General features: G+C 35.3%; 3 protein-coding genes across 6 annotated transcripts; 1 reads left to right on the top strand and 2 right to left on the bottom strand.

Annotated features, from left to right (window-relative positions):
• Window positions 1–1,318: 1,318 nt before the first annotated feature.
• On the top strand, window positions 1,319–2,839 carry LOC120284174. Its single transcript, XM_039290970.1, has 2 exons — window positions 1,319–2,381; window positions 2,644–2,839. The coding sequence occupies exon 1, from the start codon at window positions 1,319–1,321 to the stop codon at window positions 2,378–2,380; it is 1,062 nt and encodes a 353-aa protein (XP_039146904.1). The 3' UTR covers window position 2,381; window positions 2,644–2,839.
• A 3,331-nt stretch (window positions 2,840–6,170) lies between these two features.
• On the bottom strand, window positions 6,171–13,394 carry LOC120249986 (aspartokinase 2, chloroplastic-like). Of its 3 annotated transcripts, none has more exons than XM_039258710.1 (14): window positions 12,832–13,394; window positions 12,677–12,759; window positions 12,543–12,592; window positions 10,723–10,877; window positions 9,797–9,946; window positions 9,613–9,708; window positions 8,811–8,927; window positions 8,337–8,456; window positions 8,144–8,236; window positions 7,949–8,065; window positions 7,648–7,764; window positions 7,487–7,549; window positions 7,241–7,411; window positions 6,171–6,610 (listed from the first exon to the last, which is right to left on the bottom strand). In XM_039258710.1, the coding sequence occupies exons 1-13, from the start codon at window positions 13,243–13,245 to the stop codon at window positions 7,265–7,267; spliced, it is 1,722 nt and encodes a 573-aa protein (XP_039114644.1). In that variant the 5' UTR covers window positions 13,246–13,394; the 3' UTR covers window positions 6,171–6,610; window positions 7,241–7,264. The 3 variants fall into 3 exon arrangements, with proteins under 3 accessions (XP_039114644.1, XP_039114642.1, XP_039114643.1); XM_039258708.1 differs by having other exon boundaries at window positions 6,171–6,848; XM_039258709.1 differs by having other exon boundaries at window positions 6,171–6,848; window positions 7,232–7,411.
• Window positions 13,395–14,298: 904 nt separating this feature from the next.
• LOC120250608 (transcription factor ICE1-like) lies at window positions 14,299–17,211 on the bottom strand. 2 transcript variants are annotated; one of them, XM_039259432.1, is made up of 4 exons: window positions 16,437–17,211; window positions 15,046–15,276; window positions 14,686–14,856; window positions 14,299–14,591 (listed from the first exon to the last, which is right to left on the bottom strand). In XM_039259432.1, exons 1-4 carry the CDS (start codon window positions 17,166–17,168, stop codon window positions 14,505–14,507), a joined length of 1,221 nt encoding a protein of 406 aa, XP_039115366.1. In that variant the 5' UTR covers window positions 17,169–17,211; the 3' UTR covers window positions 14,299–14,504. The 2 variants fall into 2 exon arrangements, with proteins under 2 accessions (XP_039115366.1, XP_039115367.1); XM_039259433.1 differs by lacking the exon at window positions 15,046–15,276 and having other exon boundaries at window positions 14,450–14,591.
• Between the last annotated feature and the right edge of the window lie 2,353 nt (window positions 17,212–19,564).

A 19,564-nucleotide genomic window follows, 5' to 3' on the forward strand; every position in this document is an offset into this window, starting at 1 on the left:
TTCCGTTGGTAATCCGATGCTAATTCCGTTGCTATAGTCCACAAATAGCTACGGGATAGTTCCGTAGCAATTTTCCGGTTGCATATTCCTGGATTTCTTGTAGTGAACTGACTCATAAACCAAGATAAACAAAGACTTTAACTGACACTTCAACATACAGAAATACAACATTAACTTCTAATATATATATATATAACACTAACCTCAGTTGAGACCAAACTTTCTCATATAACCATGCTACTGCAGACTTAATTCACAATCTTTAACAAGGGCAACTGCATAACCAAATAGTACACATGCCATTCATCTTTAAATAGAGTTGTATCTTATCTATATTGAATACTTTATGATTAAAAACATTGTATAATTTCAATTCAACTCCAAAATTACACATCTTTTTGTTTTTAGAAAGAAATTTCATCATTCAATAAAATAACATACAACATTATGGATGTCACTTGCCACCCAAATCAAGAAGCTTGCTCTTCGACATGCTCTTTTTCTTGGTGTTGCAGGTATCAAAATGAGTTGATGGTGGTCCAGTTTGGGTGGGGTCAAAAACTTAACCATGCCCATTTATTTTGGACATGTCCGGTTTGTACTTAACCCCACCCAACCAGACTTATTGATAAAACATGTTATATATGACCAAACTTGACCTAACCTGTTTAATAGATGTATTAACCTGCCTTAATCCATCAACCAATTTTGAAATAAGTGGATAAACCATATTATCAAAACAATTTTAATTAATTAATTAATTGACATATTTAACCTGTATAACACACTTAAAGATAATTTAAAATGTATACATAGACACACACATATATATATATATATAAAGTTAAAATCACCCCAACATTTTTTTGTAAAATTTTCCTTTCATGTATAACCATAATTGCAATTAATCATTTATAAAATTTATTTATTTTAAAACATATATATATATATATATATATTACTCAAAATATTTAAGTAAAATTGGTTTTTTTTTCTTGGTCTTATTCCTAGCGTTGTTCACAATTAAGTTAGACTCTAGACTTAATTAACCACCAAAACTAGATTTATTGCTTGATAAAATAAAGTTAATAAAAAAATACTAAATTATTTCTACCCACCAATTAAAATAAAAATCAAATCACTTTGAAATTTCAACCACCGTTAAAATAATAACACAACGGTTAAAACAAATGCTGTTAATCACGTGGGTTGGAGCCACGTATGACTATAAAATCACAAACATGCACTCTTGCATGAAATCATATATACTACACTGCAGCACTGGGAGTTCTCTTCCAAGTTCCAACAGTACTGCAAGATGACCACCCCCGTTCCCAAGAACCGAGACTGGGCCTCCATCCATGAGCCCATCCTCTTCAAGCTCGCCGATCACCTCGACGCCATCAGCCATGTCCGGTACCGCTCCGTCTGCACCTCCTGGCGTGCATCCTCACCCAAGCGCCCCAAGACCCCCCTCATCGTCACCTGCATCCTCAACAGGTTTCGCCATCTATCCTCTCTAGTCTTCCACGACCTCGTCTGCAACCAAAGCATCGATCTCTCCTTCACTGCCGGAGATGTTCTTTCCAGCCTCGTCTCCAACGATTACAACTACATCGGCTGCTCTCATGGATGGATTTTCTTGGCGGTTACTCAAAAGAAACCAATGATATCACTCCTGAATCCGTTCACCGGCGAGAATGTTACCCTTCCTGAAATGAATGAAGTCAACACCTCTCCGATCCAATCCCTACGCGTCGTCCTCTCGTTGCCTGTTGTGGTTTCCTACTCTCTTTATCCAATGGAGCTTAGCTTCATCCGGTTTGGCGAAACCAAGTGGAAAAGAATTGAACTATCTAGTCCACTCCGAGGTGTAACGGCGTTCAAGGGCCGGTTCTACGGCCATTACTACGGCAGAAGCAGAAACAAGCTCTATCTGATCGATCTTGAGGCTAACAACGGGAATGGCGCCGTTGTCCCTGTTCAACTAAACTTACCGGACAAGCTTTCCGGCCAGTTATTCTCGTGGGAGTTCTTGGTTGAGTTCTCTGGTGATCTCCTTGTGGCTATTTCTAGACTTAATAGTGGACACAAGTATGAGTTCTTGAAGGTGGATTTTGAGAATGGCTTGCTCCAGATGTTACCTGAGATCGACGAACATGTGCTTTTCTTGGGAGACAGTCTGCCGGTGTTCGTTCCACCAGAGAGATTGTTGGATTTCCGTCCTGACCGCTGTCACTTCCCTGAAAACCCTAATGCACTCTCTGTCTATGATAGTTATCAGCTTGGACGTATTCTGTCCCTCGATGGGAAGAATCATGGTCAACATAGGGTACCTGCTGGTTGGATTACTCCAGTTCTGAATAAGTCTTTGGAATGAGGTACGTACGTAATTATGATTAATGCATGCATGACATATACGCAAACTGTTCATGATCTTTTTCTCTTGTTTCTTTAATTTTTTTTAAATGTTTGTAAACTGATATGATGGTGGTTAAGTCCTTAAATTCATCATGTTTTCTCTTATTTCTCGAATTTCCATTCATACTAATGACTGATCATATGTAGGAAATAAATCATGACTTGGATGTTATATATTAATTAGCTATATATTGATCGTTTTCCAATAATTATTTCTTACAGGTTACAAAAAAAATGGTTACTTCTTTGAGTGATGATCATCTTGAGCTGCTAAAGATATATTCTCAAGGCTCTCTTTCTTAAAGATGGTCCTGCTGGATGGGTTGTATATATATAGCTTGATGTTGACGCAAGTATATCATATTTGAAAGACTCTAGCTTAGTACTGAATTCTCCATGACTTCTATTTCTTCAGTTCATAATGATTGTGCATATATGATATGCCGTTTACTTGGTTGAATTCTTTGCCTTGAGGTGTCTAACTTAACTAATCAAACTTCTATTCATCATATACCTGATTATACAATTATGATTGAGGAAATACATAAAGATTCTGAACGGAAAAAAGCTAATTCAAAGTTAATCTATTTAATAGTTAACGTATTACATCCTCTGCAAGCATTAATTAAAAATCACTTTCATTTATTTATATATATTGAAATTTAATTTTAAAATCCTATCAAAACATGGTTAAAATAGTGTTTTATATATGAGGGTATTGTTATTATATACTGTAGTAATAACTATTTTTTTTCAATTATTAATTTAATACTAGTCTAACATTAAAGATAATGTACTTAATTAAGTTGGTCTGGAGGGGATATACCTGTCTATATGGTTGAATTAGATTCACAGCTGGTAATTTGAGGTTTGACTCATAAGTCAATTCATAAAGCCATTGTGATGGGAGATTGTTTGGTTTCTCTCTCTTCTTTTGGAGATCTTAAGGTTACCCTTTGTAAAGAGGCCTGCAAATCAAATAGCCTTGCATTACGTTCATTAGCTTGTTGATTCTATTACATATATATATATATATATATTCCATGAGGAGCGGCTTTTAATTAATCCTCCTCTCTTGCTATCGGATGTTTTCTCCATGTAAATTTGATTTAATTAAATTCTCTTTTTTTATATAAATTAAAAAAAAAAGAGTTGGTTGGCGCCAACCCATGCAATGCAACACGTCATTATATATATATATATATACATTGCATGCATGCATGCATGCATGCACGAATTCATGCAACTCAACCCTAAACACAAGATGAAGCCCCCCTCTGCCAAGAAGCCCAAGATGAAGCCCCCCGCTGCCAAGAAACCCAAGATGAAGGGCCCCCCTGCCAAGAAGCCCAAGATGAAGCCCCCCTCTGCCAAGAAACCCAAGATGACGCCACTCACTCCCAAGAGCCGCGACTGGTCGGCCCTCTCTAAGGTCATCCTCTTCAAGACCGCCGGCCACCTCAACGCCGTCGACCACACCCGATTCCGCTCCATCTGCACCTCATGGCGCGCAGCCTCAGCCAAGCGCCCCATGATCCCACTCATCATTGACTGTGAAGTTGACTTAGAGAACCATTTGTTATCTCTAAGCTTCTACGACCTCGTCCTCAAACAAAACATTCCCCTTCCGGCCACCGCCTCCACCACCATCGCTCCCCTCATCGCCGACAAACGCCATTACTTCATCGGCTCCTCTTTCGGATGGATTCACTTCTTCTCAATTGAAGAGAATAAAAAATCAAAGATATCAATCTTGAACCCCTTCACCTCAGAGTTTTTCAGCCTCCCTGAGTTGAATCATACCTACATAATTACCCCCACCTTAGGCATTCGCGTCGTGGTCTTCCTCCCCATTGTTATTTGCTTCACCGCTGTACCAGCCCATGTGAACTTCATCCGGATTGGAGCCAACCAATGGAAGACTATCATTCTTCATATTGGTGAACTCTCTTGTGTGACACAGTTCAAGGGTCGGTTCTACTGCCACTATAAAACTTGCTCCGACGTCATAACCAGAAATACGCTCCATATGATCGATCTTGAAGCCAACGAGGGGAACGGTGCTGTCGTCCCAGTCAAGCTCTACACACAGTACAACTTCACCAAAGCAGGACAGTACTATAGGTTCTTAAGCAAGTCCTCGGAGGATCTAATTGTGTGCTGTTATAGCCGGAAGCAACTTGCTTTTCAGTTCTTTATGGTGGATTTTGAAAATGGAACGCTAAAGCAATGGTCAGGTCCGGAACCTCTGATTTTCTCAGCGCGTCGAAGTCAGGCATTGTTGTTGCCCTCTCAGGAAATGGAGTTCAGGGGTGATCGGGTTTACTTCATTGAATTTCCTAATGCACTCATTGTTTATGATCGGCTTAAGTTTGGCCGGTTCTTGAGGCTGAATGGGTATTTGGAGTATTTAGGGAGGACAAGAATCGCAGCAGCTTGGTTCACTCCCGTTCTTTTGAATAAGTCTTTGATGTAATTAGGTACGTGATGACGCATGTATGCACATATGATTGTTATTAGTTCATTCATGCAAGTTCTCTACTCAATTCTTGAGTTTTTTTATGGCTTGTTTTGATTATGAACTACTTCTTTGAATGATGGTACTTTCAACTTTGGCATCTCAACGATACTCTGTTTCTTGAGTTTTTTGGCTTGTATTGATTGTGCACATATGATATGAATTTCATTCTTCATGCAAGTTCTCTAAATTTCTTGAGGTTTTTGTTATGTGTTTCTTGTGTTGATTATGAACTGCTTCTTTGAATGATTATGAAATTAATTTGGCATCTCAACAGTCTGTTTCTTGATAGCAATTAATGCAGCATGAAGTGTATGTTTGGCTTGGAAGATAAGCTCGATCAGTGCAGGTGATATCCATGCATAAAATTCATCACTGATTTGTCAATTGAAATATCATTGCAATTATATAGCATTATATAAATTTCTCTATTTTTAAGCCAGTGGAGGTTTCATTCTTGTAATTATTTATTTAAAATAATTAAATATCATTGCAATTATATGGTTAATTGTTATAATTATTTCTTTTAAACATTTTAACAAATAAATTTGTAAGTAATGCCAAAGAAGAACTTGAACACACTTTAGAGGTTTTTTTTTCATGCAAGAACACAAGGAATTTTCATGGGTAAAAATGTAATTTTACATTTCATTACTGGGTATTCCCCCAATATGGGGGGATGAGTTATGCCTTGAGGGGAGGTAATGATTTCTCTTGGCCCTCAATCATTACATGCAAAAAAAAAATATCCAAACAAGGGGAAGAGAATGTGTAATCATGGTAATGATTGAGGGCATACAAACGCCCCCATTTCCATTCATGGCCATTCACATAATTCATTCCCATTCCCATTTCCAGCATGTCAACCAAACACCCAAACGCCACCGCTTGGGCCTATGAGGCAGCACCATCCATATATGCCAATATCTACCTCATTAATATCTATTAGGCATTTATCACAGGACCAGGGTGCAATAATAAGCAAATTAAATAAGCTTTACCATGTCCCTCAAAGTTTCAAACATCTTATATCAACAAGTGAAAATTTCAAAATCAATGTACTTTTCATTTAAGTAAATTTAGAGGGTCTATGTGAAAAAAGAAATTATCTAGAACCGTATGTTGCTTTCGTTGTTGAACTTTCCATTACTGAATACATCATTAACCACAAAAAGACAAACAATGGAAATTCACACCAAGCAATTGCTGTATAGTGTATAGTCAACTTCCATGATAATTTTGGCCAGGTTTAGATTTTTCATTATTTACTTCTATAAGATCCACTGACCAAATGAAGACAAGGAAAGAAAGTCAAATGTTAAAATATCTACATAAGAGCAGAGGGGGAAAAATCTACAAGACCATAGAGTCTTTCTCATACCAATCCATTTACAAATAGCTAGCATCCTTATAACTATAACATGACTAGTGTACAGTACCTAGAACAAGCACCAAAAGCCACCAAAGCAAAGTAGCAAACACAAGAAAATAAATCAACAAGAATGCAGGCAGTCTGGACCATTACCCTTGGAAGGCACCGAGAACATTGCGCCAAGAAGATCACTCGGGGCAATGAGAAAAACATCCAGATCTCCCAAAGCCACACTCACTGCAGCTCCAGATGCTAACACAGTGGAATACAGCTCTTCAGTGTCGCATTGTTTTTTTAATCTGTTAAATCATCTCATTAATACTTGTCGGCTTCGCTCTTCCTATGTACTTAAGCTTATAGGATGAGTCTAAGCCAAACTAACATCTTGTGGACTGGGAAAGAAAATATTATTATGCATGCTCTGTATATCTTTGGCAAGTGTCTTCCAAACAATTAGCAGACAACTATGTAATGTGCTGATGTTTCCTGAAGTGAAGCTTGGGATGCAGACCGGCAAAACCAGACCAAAAGCCAGTTCTGAGGAGGTAACAAGAGATAATTTAGATCATAATGAAGCTAAAAAGTAAGAACCTTTAATTCGAGTATATGAACAAGGTTGATGTATCAGTAATCTTGATTGGATGATGTTTTCAGAGGGTATTCCCTTAGGCTAGTGATAATCTTCGAGGAGTCTACTAAGTTGAGGTTGGCTCTGGCTATAGCTTTTACTTAATTGTGTGTGCTTCTTGATGTATAAACTTGCTTGTATTCCAGTCTCGTGCAAGTGCAAAGGCCAAGATAAATAAATTCTGCTTCACTTCAACAATCCGGAAATCATAATATATGCAACCACAAATGTTAATATTTTGAATAAATTATGCTTGGTATGCAATAATACCACTACGAAGACTGAAGTTTACCATGTTTACCTCCATGTACAATAGCTCTATGTATCATTGGTTTTCCACTGGGACAAATGGCAAACCATTCTGAAGACCAGCATCAAATTCGGACAAGAGATCGTTCGCAAAGAAGGCTGAATGGAGAGCTCTGACACATTTTCTTGCTTCACTATCATGTACAACCAATGAGATGTTCACCTGCCATCCGAGATGTTAATGCATAGCAGGATTATAAATGAGGAAATCCCTAGCATTATGAAAGAGTAAAGGTACCTTTGATGCCCCTTGAGAGATCATCTGTACATTAACCCCATTCTTCCGAAGAACATTAAAAACCTGCCATCATGCACACATTGTTACGGATTTAAAGGCAAACACAATAGCATCTTTAAGACAGTTTCCTCCTAGAGAGACTGAAGCAGACTGAAGCAGACCTTTTCTAGGATCAATGAAGAGCGTTCAACATTTCCAATCAGTGATATTATTGATTTGTTCCGAAGAAGACGAACCACAGCAATTTTCTCGAGTTCTTCAACCATGTGATCAAGTTCCTATTCAATCAGAAAAAGAAAAATGCTCATTGATCAAGTCTTCAGAGGCTATTAAGCATGAAAGAAAGCATAATGCAGCCACATGATCACAATATGTGCAAATGTCTATAATGCTATTTCTTAAGGGTTGATTAATGCAAGGGCATGGCACTGATAAATTCTATGTTTCCTGTTAAATGCTTGCCTGCTGAATTAAATCTCTGGTCCAAAGTTTTGATGGATCTAATGTCAAAGATATACTGACTTCACTCGTAGCCACAGAATCAACAGAGATGCCCAAGTCTTCAAAAATGGAAAAAACCTGTATTTTAAATACAAGTTACAGATGAACAAAGTACAACAAAAATTCAAAAGAGGTAATAAGAACCGGAGATCTTACCTTTGCTAAGAAACCATATTGACCAAGCATTCGAGTGCTCACAATATCCAACATTGTGATGTTTGATTTCAAAACTATGCTGGTTAGCACAGCCTGAATTACATACAAATATCAAGTTCATTTCACTAATGTCCACCCTTCCAACTAAGAAGTTTGCGAAAAGCAAACACAGAATTAAGAAAAAGCTGCAAACCTTGCTCAAATCCCTTTCCTTAGTGATGAGGGTACCTGGAGCTTGGGGATTGTATGAATTTTTCACCCTAACTGGTATATCAGCTTCCCTAGCAGGTCTCATTGACTGGGGATGCAAAACCTGCACAAGAACCATGGGCGAACTCATCATTAATGACACACAAACAATCGAAAACAACAACATTCTAAATCCACCACATAATTCAGCCTGAATTACTAAAACTCAAATTTTTTATTTAATAATTAGGTGATGTTCAAATGGTGTGTCTGCAAAGCAGTTATAATCATTAGCAGTTGCATTACGGGAGAACTCACATGAATGACACATCCATTTTAGTAAAAAAACAAAGTCGATACTTATGCCATATTAAATAGCTTGGGCATAAGAAAACAAAGACTTGTTTGCCCTCACAGAAATTTCTCTAACCACCAGCAAGCATATTCAGCACATAGAAGACCTCACATAAAAGCTGACCTGTGCACCAAAATATGCAAGTTCTGCTGCTTCTTCAAATGTCAAGTATGGGACAGGCTCTGCTTTGGGATGAATATTGGGATCACAAGTTAAAACACCATCAACATCCTTCCAAACCTGCAATGGAAGAGAACATTTCTTGCAATCATAACAGTTTGCAGAAAGGGCCTATTTAAGTTTCATTTCAAGAAACTGCACTAAAACCTTCGAAAGAGGCCTTTGTTGTTATTATTATTTGAACCCTTAGGGTGAATTTGGACCTGGAAAGAAAAGTCCAAGTGGGAGCAAGATAACTTTGAGGTAATTGGATGTAAAAAATGACCCTAAGAGGCTCAAAACATCCTCAAAGTCCTATCATACCACCAACATCACTACAGAAAGGAGACAAAGATTTCAGAAATCTCCAATAACTAAAACCTTCAAAAATACAAGACCAGGTTATATGATCACATTTAAAACAGCTTGAGTCACTCATTTTAATTAAAATACTTATAAAATTCTAAATGTTTGGTAAGCTGTATATTTAATGGTGGAAGCTATTTTCAAGCCAGATTTAGCTAAAGAGTAGGTCACTGAAATAGTTAGAGCCTGGTGCCTAGGGTTAATATGGTGTCATAAGCTCATTTTTATATTATTATTTTTGTGTTAAAATTTTTTACTAATAAAATTGGCATATAAACAGGTTAATAAACAAAAATAATATCAAATATTATCATAATATGTTCAATAGAAGACGACAAAAGGTTTATATGCAAGTGAAAGATATCCCAATTTCTCTCTATGAATGTACTTCTGAACTAACCTGTATCTCACGTAAGCCCAATGCTTTACCAATAGCTGTTGCTGTCAAGTCACTACCACCCCTCCCTAAGGTAGTCACAGCACGTGATTTCCATCCCTGTCATTTGTGCATCATATGGCAATGAATTCAGGTTTTTTGATTGTGAAAAGACTCACCCATGCTAGAAAAGTAGACAGAATATCACCTTTCCAAGAAAACCTGTGACAACAGGCATTGCAGGATCACTAGTCCAATCACTATGCAACTTCTTTGCCACAGCAGGGTATGTTGCTTCCAAGATGTCAGCGTTTGTAAAATCATCTGTGGTTATAAAACCAATATCAAATGCATCGTACTGCAAAATTTAAAGAAATCAAATTAGTTATAATGATAACTCAAGCCAGTAAGCTGTAATGAGGAAGCAGAAAGTAAACCAGCAAAAGTTGAACCACGGTGATATCGCATCTAGGAAGAAATCAAAAAGAAACTTTGGCATTCCATTATAGCACAACCAGCACTATTTTGTGGCCTATGCATAAATCAAAGACAAGAGTAAAAGCCAAGTAGGTAGAATTATACAATCACAATATATGATGCTGCTATTGTTACAAGAAATGACATAGTTTCATAAAAATCCATCCAACATAGACAAGGCTTCCGCAAATGGAACTATAACTTCCAATCGAGAAAATGCTCTAAAATAACATTAGCACCAGTCTTACAAATCCATAAATTCAGCTCTAAAGAAAATTTTCAACATGAAGCATTCATGAAATATATTTCACCCACAACATTCAACAAAAATTCCATCTTTTAAACACCATTACATTTACACGATCCATCTTCATGTCAGATTTATGAGTATAAATGGATATAACTAGATAGAGAAATCTATATGTTGACATCATGATTTTTACCTATTTGCTCAATATTATTCACTATCTAAAGTTCTATTTAACCTCAACTAGGACTATATACCTTACCCCGTGCACATAAAAAATTTGTTTCAGAACACACGAATCATTAATTTTCACTTACATCTTCAGAATATAAATTACAGAAATTATAATACAACACACACGTAGCATTTTACTAAATCCTTCTTGGTGAACAATGTTACAAAGACCCTACCTGCCGCGCTTTAGAACCAATTGTGTTCATGTATGCTGCAAAAATTCTTGTAGACATGCATTCCCCAAATGAAACTAGATAGTCTCTTGTACGAAGCGTCAGCTCTTTCATCATGGCAATGCCTTTTAACAGCTGTTCTAGATCATTCAACATAACTGCAAAGTTCAGAAAGTTTCTATCATAAAGAGACCATTTGCAAATGTGTCAGATTAATAATGACACCAAATAAAGATCAAATCAAACTATATCAAAAGAATCCCCTCACATTCAAATATAGAACTTAGGTAGCCTAAAATGCTCTAGGAGAACTAACTACAAAGATCAATGGCAAAAAACATGTTCTTAACGAAAACACTTAAATTGAGTCACGGAATATTTTTGTTTCTTACTAATACCAATTGCAATCCAATTCTCTCTTATTATTTACATCCAGTGGACTCATATCAATTCTTATTAGTTATTATTAATGATACTTCTTACAATTAGGATTTCCTTATCATCACCTAACTGGTTTTGACAATATTAACTATCAGATACAAACCAATCATATTATCTAAACTAGATTCAACATAAAAACTTAAGCTAATAGAATGAGAAACACAAACTTATATGTTCAAATCCATGTTTACCAATTTAACCTATGTAGAACTATTAATTACTTTAATATGGGATTCCGGGTTAGATGCAAACCAATCATATTATCTAAACTACATTCAATACAAAAGCTTAAGCTTATAAAATGAGAAACACAAACTTATATGTTCAAATCCATATTTACCAAAATAACCAATCTGGAACTATTAATTATTTTAATGTGGGATACCAGATTCGATGCAAACCAATCATATCATATAGACTTAATCCAACTCTAAAGCTTAAGCTTGTAGGATAAGAGACCTAAGCTTATATATTTATAACCATATTAACCAAATTAATTGATGTTGCACTTTAGTTACCCTAACAACAACCAATCCATCACTAATGTCATCAATTGCCCTAATGTAACATGGACGAGATTCTTTTTCTAAAACTCAAGGCATGTCATCACTAGGTACATAATCATATACTTTTGATAAATCAACAAACACCATATAGGAACCTTATTTAATGAGAAAGATAGTCTCCATTCTAGATTTTCTCTGAATTTCATTAAACAAAACATGATTCATATTTCAAAATAGTTAGCAGATCACATGCCACACTTATCCTAATGAACAAAGTATTCTTCCATCACATGTGTTACTAGCCTGCATAATATAGTTAAACATAATAATCAGCCACTTAGCTACAAAGATCTTCAAAATTTGAGAGGGCTTTCACCAGAAGATAGAGATCCTCCACATAGCCTCACTCACCTTTGAAATATAAATACTTCAAGCACTTCCATGGTTTTCTATCCAACAAGAATGGTAAGTTCTCTTACTTATATATCAGATTTTTCATTATATCGCTTGTTAAATAATGCCACTATCTTTCTAAAATATATCATCTTTAACCAAAATATTTTGAGATCCGCCATAAATAAAATTTACCAACTTCATCTCCACGGTTTTCTATTCTACAATTCTATTGTCTTTAGCCTAGTCAGCTCGATATCAACCTAAAAATTTGATGCAAATCAGAAAACAAACCAAGGAATCCCTGCAAAATCAGGTCATGCCGTACCTCAATAGCAACCTAAAAGTTTAATGCAAAACATAAAATAAACCAAGGAATGCCTACAAATTTTGGTCAAGGAATTGCACACAACTTTATTTCTCCCACTTGCGGACAAACTTCCATTGAAACATAACAAAATACAAAAAGCAACACGTACTCACAGGATATAACAGAAATCATAGAACTATCAAGCCCAAGTTCTTCTGCTGTTCTGCAAAAAGAAATCAAACAACAAATCAAAACAACCACCGCAGTATAACAATTTGAGGACAAATACAGCACAAGATCCTATTACCTAAGATGCAAATCCTTTATAAAGTTCAACTCTTCGATGGCAGATGCATGTGATACACCACAACAAACAGCTTTTTCTCCAGCCTAAATCACAAGCGATAGCTAAACATCTTGCATATAAAATCAAACAAAGTTTAGTTGATCAACACTACATACAACCAAGAGCTTGTTGGTTGTCCTCCCCATGGCAGAGAGGACAATCACTGGCCTCTCCTCAGGAAAACTAAGAATCAGGTCTGCAACCTCCCTCATTCTCTCAGCTGAAGCCACTGATGATCCCCCAAACTTCATGACAATGCTCAAAAGATTGGTATCGTCATCAGAATCCAACCCTGACATCTCATCATCCTCCACATTCTGATCCACAATAGCATTTACTCTTCTCTGGCAACGCTCCTTCAAACCCTTTATCCCCCAATTCTCCTCCTTCCTCTTCTTGCAAAGAAATTGACGGCATGAATCAAATCTCTTCTTCTTCTTCTTCAAAGAATTTCGCAAAGAAATAGGATGAATTAGTGAATTCATCGAAGCAGCATGAGATCGAGCTACAGATTGGGCGGCCATTGCCATGATCTACGACCAGTCCAAAACCCTAATTCACAATATCAGCAAGTGAGCAAGTGCTAGAAAATGGATCTTGGCAATTTGCTCTACTAGTATTTTTTTTTTCTTCTTTTTTTTTCAATTCAAATCTAAATTTTGGTTTGTTTTTCTGTGTTTTGTGTAAGAAAAGGACTTTTTTTTGGTGATGGAGCCATTATTCTTTTTAAATTTCAAATAAAAGGAATGCATACTTGTATAAAATTATTTTTTTTTACATAAACTAAAATTATTATTGGACTCTTATTTTTTTATATTTCTTCACCGATGAATTCATTCTAAACTCAAAGAACTCCGGTAAGTTTGCACTTGGCTAGCGAGCTTGTTGAGGTGTAGACACCAACAAGTTTACCTAGAATTAAATATTTTAAAAAATAAATATTAATTTTTAAGAAAGATTTTTTTTTTTTGGTATTTAAAAAAAAAAGTTTTTAGATATAAACAAACTTGTAAAAATTCGAGAGCCTCTTGTTTTTATTTTTTTTTTATTTTTTTTATTTTTTAAAGTAGCAAGCATCTTGAAATTTAAAAACTTACATATTATCATTTATTTATTTATTTATTTATTTTTTACATTACACAGTTAACATTTTCATTTAAGATTAATAGTTAGGGAAATGTACTAATGTGGGATGTATCCGTAAATTTAACAACATCATGCTCTCACTTTGCGTAGGTTCCATACGCAAATGATCCAATATAAATAGATCATGATGTGAATAAATTTTTTAATTTTTTAATTTAACATAATTCTCCTACAAAAAATAGAATATATATATATATATAATATAAACTATAATGTAATTTAGTTTCAAGGTAAGTCGGTATCCCTTGTCCCTTGATGGCAAGACTTGAAGAACCTTTGTTGGGGCACTAAAATAAAGAATGTGGACCATTTAATCAACTGGATTTCATCTTGATAATCAGGAATTTTATTTTTACAGCTAAAATATGGTGCCAATTGAAAAGGACAAGAAAGAATTTCTTCAGGATAATTATTTAAAAAAAAATACACAAGAATGATACTTATAAAATGAGCATTGAAATTATGAAAAGTTAATTGGCAAAATGCATAAAACATAAAACTACAAGTTGGAATATATTAGTGCCCATCACAGTCTACAACTTGAACCATTTCCTTTTCATCTGAGACAAGTTGAAACAACAGGATCAACAAAATGGCTTGTAATATGTTTGTGCAAACTTGCATCATCCATTGATACACACTTTTACTGCACTAAACTTTGCAGGCCTGCAGACTGAGAGAGCACTGCTTTGATATCTTCTGGTAGGACTCCAGTTCCATTATTGCATTGCTGATAAGAAGGCAAGAAGAAAAAAAAAACATGTTCAGCGATAGAATAAGTATTGAGAGAAATTTAGGTGAAGATTGTAGCAAAGGAAGACTACCTCGGCTCGGAGAACATCCATAGCAAAACCATTGAAGCAGCTGATTACTGCTTGCTGAATGTCAAGACCTAGACCATCAAGAGCCCTCATCGTTGAAAGAAGCAGACCTGGTCTGCAAGCACAAAACATGTGGATGTTGACGGCTCCGCCTTCCTGCATCTTGACTTCAACCTACATGAACAAACTGTAGATGATAAAGAAGCAGCTTGGTTTTCAAACAGTTGGCGGTGAATATCTCTTTACTAACATGAGAGTAGATTCTATTTTGCACGGTAACTAACAAATACATGAAGAGCAATGTAAAATTAGACTGAAACTAAGATCAAAGATCAGACTGAGATTAAGGCTGAATGAAATAACCGTGGCGGGTAGGCTGTTTGAACTTGGCAAAGGACTTGAGCATAATTCCTCCTTAACAAGGCATGGCAACGTTGGCGGCGTGGGTGTCAAAGGGTGAAAACTAGGTATAGATGTGGGAGGCAGAGAAGAATTGGGAGGTATTGAGTCAAGCTCATTTTGAAGGTCATTGATCCTCTGCAAAAGTTCCTTCAGGTACTCAATGGCATCGCCCAGAATAGAGGCTCTGTCCATCTGTCAAAAAGGAGAATTTACCACACATGTAAAACACTATAAAGAAAGAAATACAATCTATAGATCTACCAGATCAAAATGATCGATGAAGCAAGTAGTTGTTGTGTTGATAATTTGTCCTACAACTTTCATCCTTCTTCATCAGAATTTGAATGAAGAAAAGGATGTGTACAAGCAATTGGTTTCTTTTGTCTGCCTCTCAGCTCTGTTCCTTCATTTTACCACAGTCCAAAGAGGCCATGAAACAAATTGAAGTAATAAAAGAATACTGCCAGACTATGAGTCTTGATGCCTGAAATTGTTATCTAACCTAGATGGTAATTAAAATCATAAAGGAATACATGGGATGGCAAATTTTAAATATTATTTAAATTGGTTCAAATCTACATGCAGATAGCAGACTAAACATGCTAATTATCTTTTCTACATATAATCTAAACATGTTGCCAATGCAAATGATGAGGAAAAGAAAAGAAAAGAACATGCCTTCTGTATTTTATTCCCATCTCTTATATTTAGTCCAAAGTGCCATAAAGGACTTTTTTAACCATTCAAACTACACAATACATCATTAAGTCAATCAGGCAACCAAAAAAAATGCTTTCCTTCTTTAATTTCCATCCTCCAATTCACTCTAAAATAAACAAACAACAATCTATATATCTAAAATCTACACAACCAAAACTAGCAAATTCAAACTGTCACAAAGAACTTCACAAGCTATTCAAACTACATAGTTCATCACTAAATCAATCAAACAAAATACAAATAAAAATAAATGCTTTCCTTCTTTTATTTCCATCTTATTTTTAACTCTAAAGCAAACAAACAACACCATAAATCCCCAATCTACACAACTAGAACTAGTGAATTCAAAGTGTCACAAAGAACTTCACAAGATATTCAAAAGATACAATGCCTCAGTAAATCAACCTAACAAATGCAAACCAAGGGAAAAGAAAGTACTCTCCTCCATTGTTTCCAATTTTTTCATTTACTCTTAAAAGTAAACAAACAGCGCTCTATAAATCTATCTATAATTCACAGCACTAGAACCAGTGAAATTCAAAATCTCAACAAAGAACCTCACAAGTTATTGAAACAATAGAATGCATTACTGAGTCAATCAAGAAAAATGCAAAAATCAAACTTTGTCATACCTTGCTGATCTTGGGCACCACAGATCGGAGCATGTAGAGACGGTCGTTGAGCTTCTTCCTTCGCCTCCGTTCGGCCATTAAATTCTTCGCAGGTTGTCCTTTCGTCTTGCCCTTCCCCTCCTTCACTTCACCACCTCCATGCACTGCGACATTATTCCCGCCATTGCTGTTCCTCCTCTCGTCCTCTGAATCCCAATTCACTCCTGAACCATTCCCACTCCCTTCCTCCTCCTCACTCCTCTTCACTCCATGCACCGCCGCTCGCTTCTGAAACAAAGTCGGTTGCGCGCCCACTGGCGGGGAAACATCAAGTGGCCTCAAAACCTTAGCCCTACTGAAAACTGGGGTGTTCTCGAAGACAATCGGGTTGGAAAACGGCGATTTGGAGCTCAAATCGAAGACGGGGGCCGGGGCATCGAAGGAGAGCTCGAAGCCAGGGTCGAAAGAGATGGGTTTGTTGACGAAAGAGGAGGAATCGGTGGGAAAGGCGAGATCTTGGTGAGACTGCAGGCCCTGGAAACGGCCGGAAGGGCACTGGTCGGCGCCAGCGTCGGAGGAGAAGTACCAGGATGGATCTTCGAGCATGGATTTGAAGGAAGGAAGCCCGCCGAGATCGGGATCATCCTCTGAAGGGCCGGCCTCAGCTCTCGGCTGCCACGAAGGCCCGGCGCCGTCGCCGGCGCCGACCTCGGCTTCTTCAATCCAAGAGGAGCCATTGAAGTGAGAGAGCATTTTGGTGCTTCAGTGGAGCACTGCCAAAGCCTCAGAGAGAGAGAGAGAGAGAGAGAGAGAGAGAGAGAATGAGAGAATTATAGAAAAATTAAGTTTATGAAATAAATTATAAAAATAAATAAATAAATAAATTTTATGAGAAAAAAAATTTTAGTATATCAACCACAGTTTTCATTCATTGGCACCGAATTTTTTTGCATTAGCTATTCATTAAGTGAGTGTGAGGGAGACGAATTTTAATTTTAATTTGTATGAGTGAATGACATAAGTTTCATAAAAACTAAATTTCTGCTTTCATAAATCATACTTTATCCATATTTATAATAATAATAATAATAATGATTTTAAAAAAAATGGAAATAATCTAATAAATATATGTTTTAGTCTTTGCTCTAAACTAACAACTAAATTTCTCTTTTGATTTTTCAATTTGTTATAACACATAATCTGTCTGAAATTTTTCTAATTTTTTTTATAAATTTGTAGTAAATAAAATTATTAAAAATAAAAAAAATAATGGGATGGGGGAGGAAACTAATAAGAAAAAAAAAAGTAAATGAAAAATATTAAAACATATGTGTGTTTAAGGTTGATATTTATTTAATTATTAGTTGATTATAAAAAAGTTAATGATCCCTGGTGGAAGGGGCAAAGTACGCAAAAGGGACAGGAGGAGAGATTGCAGTGTTAAGGAGGAGGAATAAATTGGAGCAAAAGAAGGGCATTGACCCGTTTGGTTTCTCGTGATTGATCTAACTCATATCCAGAAATCCAGCTAAAAAAAGGTCATTTCCCTTTCATTAGTGTCCCTGCATACAAAGACAAAAGTATACAGCCATGGACAAGTATGGACAAAATTCATTCATCCACTTGTTTTTAATCTTTGGTGAAAGTTAAATCACTTTTGTCAATATATTATTTTTTTTTTACTCCTTTGCTTCATGTAAAAAAAAACATATAGTTTATGGTATTTAAGCTATTTTATGTTTTATTTATTCTCCCTTTATATCAAAAATTGAGATTTAACTCAGTGGTTCAAAAAATATATATACAGACACTTATAGTAAGGGAAAAAAAAATTTAAAAAGAAACAAGAAGCCATAGAGCCTAATTGATATGATTGATCAATGAAGATTAAATCGCAAAGATTTTGATCATTTAAATAAATTATTTTAAACTAACTTCTTGCATATGCAAAAACCCTTTGATAAAAAAATATATACTTTTTATAAAGCTTCCAGTATCTCATCTCGAAAACTGATATGTCAAAGATCAAAAACAATAAAAAAAAAATGAGTAAACAATCTAAATATTCCCTTATTTTTTCGTGTGTTTTAATTTCAATCATCCCACATTAAAAAGTTATGATTCGGGCATACGCCATGCGTAGAGGTGGGCACGGGTCGTCGTGAAAACCGCCCACGGCTCACATCGACCATGAATCGTAGATGGGCGGTTCACGGGTTGGGGTTTTTCCCAACCCGTGACTGGCAGGGTCAAAAACTCCGGTTCGGGCGTGGCCGGGTCAAACTCGGTTAATATTATTGTTTTTTTAAATACTAAGATTTGTTGGTCATGGGATTTGAACCCACGATCTCGAACTCGGATAACAAAAAAACTCAACCACTGAAGCTACAATTTGTTTCTAATATTTATTAGAAAGAATTATATATAGATAAATGTAAGATATGGATTAAAATATTTTATATATTTAATTTATAAAAAAATTAAGAAACCATATAATAAATTAAAAAAATTATACAAATCAATTAATAAAATATCAAAAGTATCAAACAATAAATTTTTCATAAATATTTTTTTAAAAAAATAATTATTTTGTTAATTGTCTTTTCTACTCATAAGCACTAAATCTCTACATACGCATCACTCTTAAATTCTCTTAAATAACTAGACTCTAATTTATTACATATATATTAGATTATTTTTGTTTCAATTTATAAAATAAAAAAATTACAAAAAAATTGTTTTTTTAAATTATGTAAATCAATTTATAAAAAAATATATTAGTAAAAAAAGAATATCTTTGAATAAATGGTTCACACCATATTATTTTTGATTTAGTAACTTTTTTTCAACGACAACATGATAATCACAATAATAACCCCTATTGTTAGAGCACTGCAGTAAAAATCTGTAGCCCAACCCTAATTATAATAAATAAATAAGTAGATGATAACTTCAATTTAAAATAAGAATAAGTACTTGATACATACATTTTTTTGTCAGACTTAAAAAAAGGTGCTTAATAATTTAATTTGATAGATAAATAAATTAAAAAAATGTAGCTTTTTTTATCCTTTTTTTAAAAATTATTTTTGATATGCCTTAAAATTTTTTAAGTTATTATAAATTATTTTAAATTTTTTTTTGTTTGG

Source organism: Dioscorea cayenensis, chromosome 19 (assembly GCF_009730915.1).
Source record: "Dioscorea cayenensis subsp. rotundata cultivar TDr96_F1 chromosome 19, TDr96_F1_v2_PseudoChromosome.rev07_lg8_w22 25.fasta, whole genome shotgun sequence".
Taxonomy (NCBI): domain Eukaryota; kingdom Viridiplantae; phylum Streptophyta; class Magnoliopsida; order Dioscoreales; family Dioscoreaceae; genus Dioscorea; species Dioscorea cayenensis.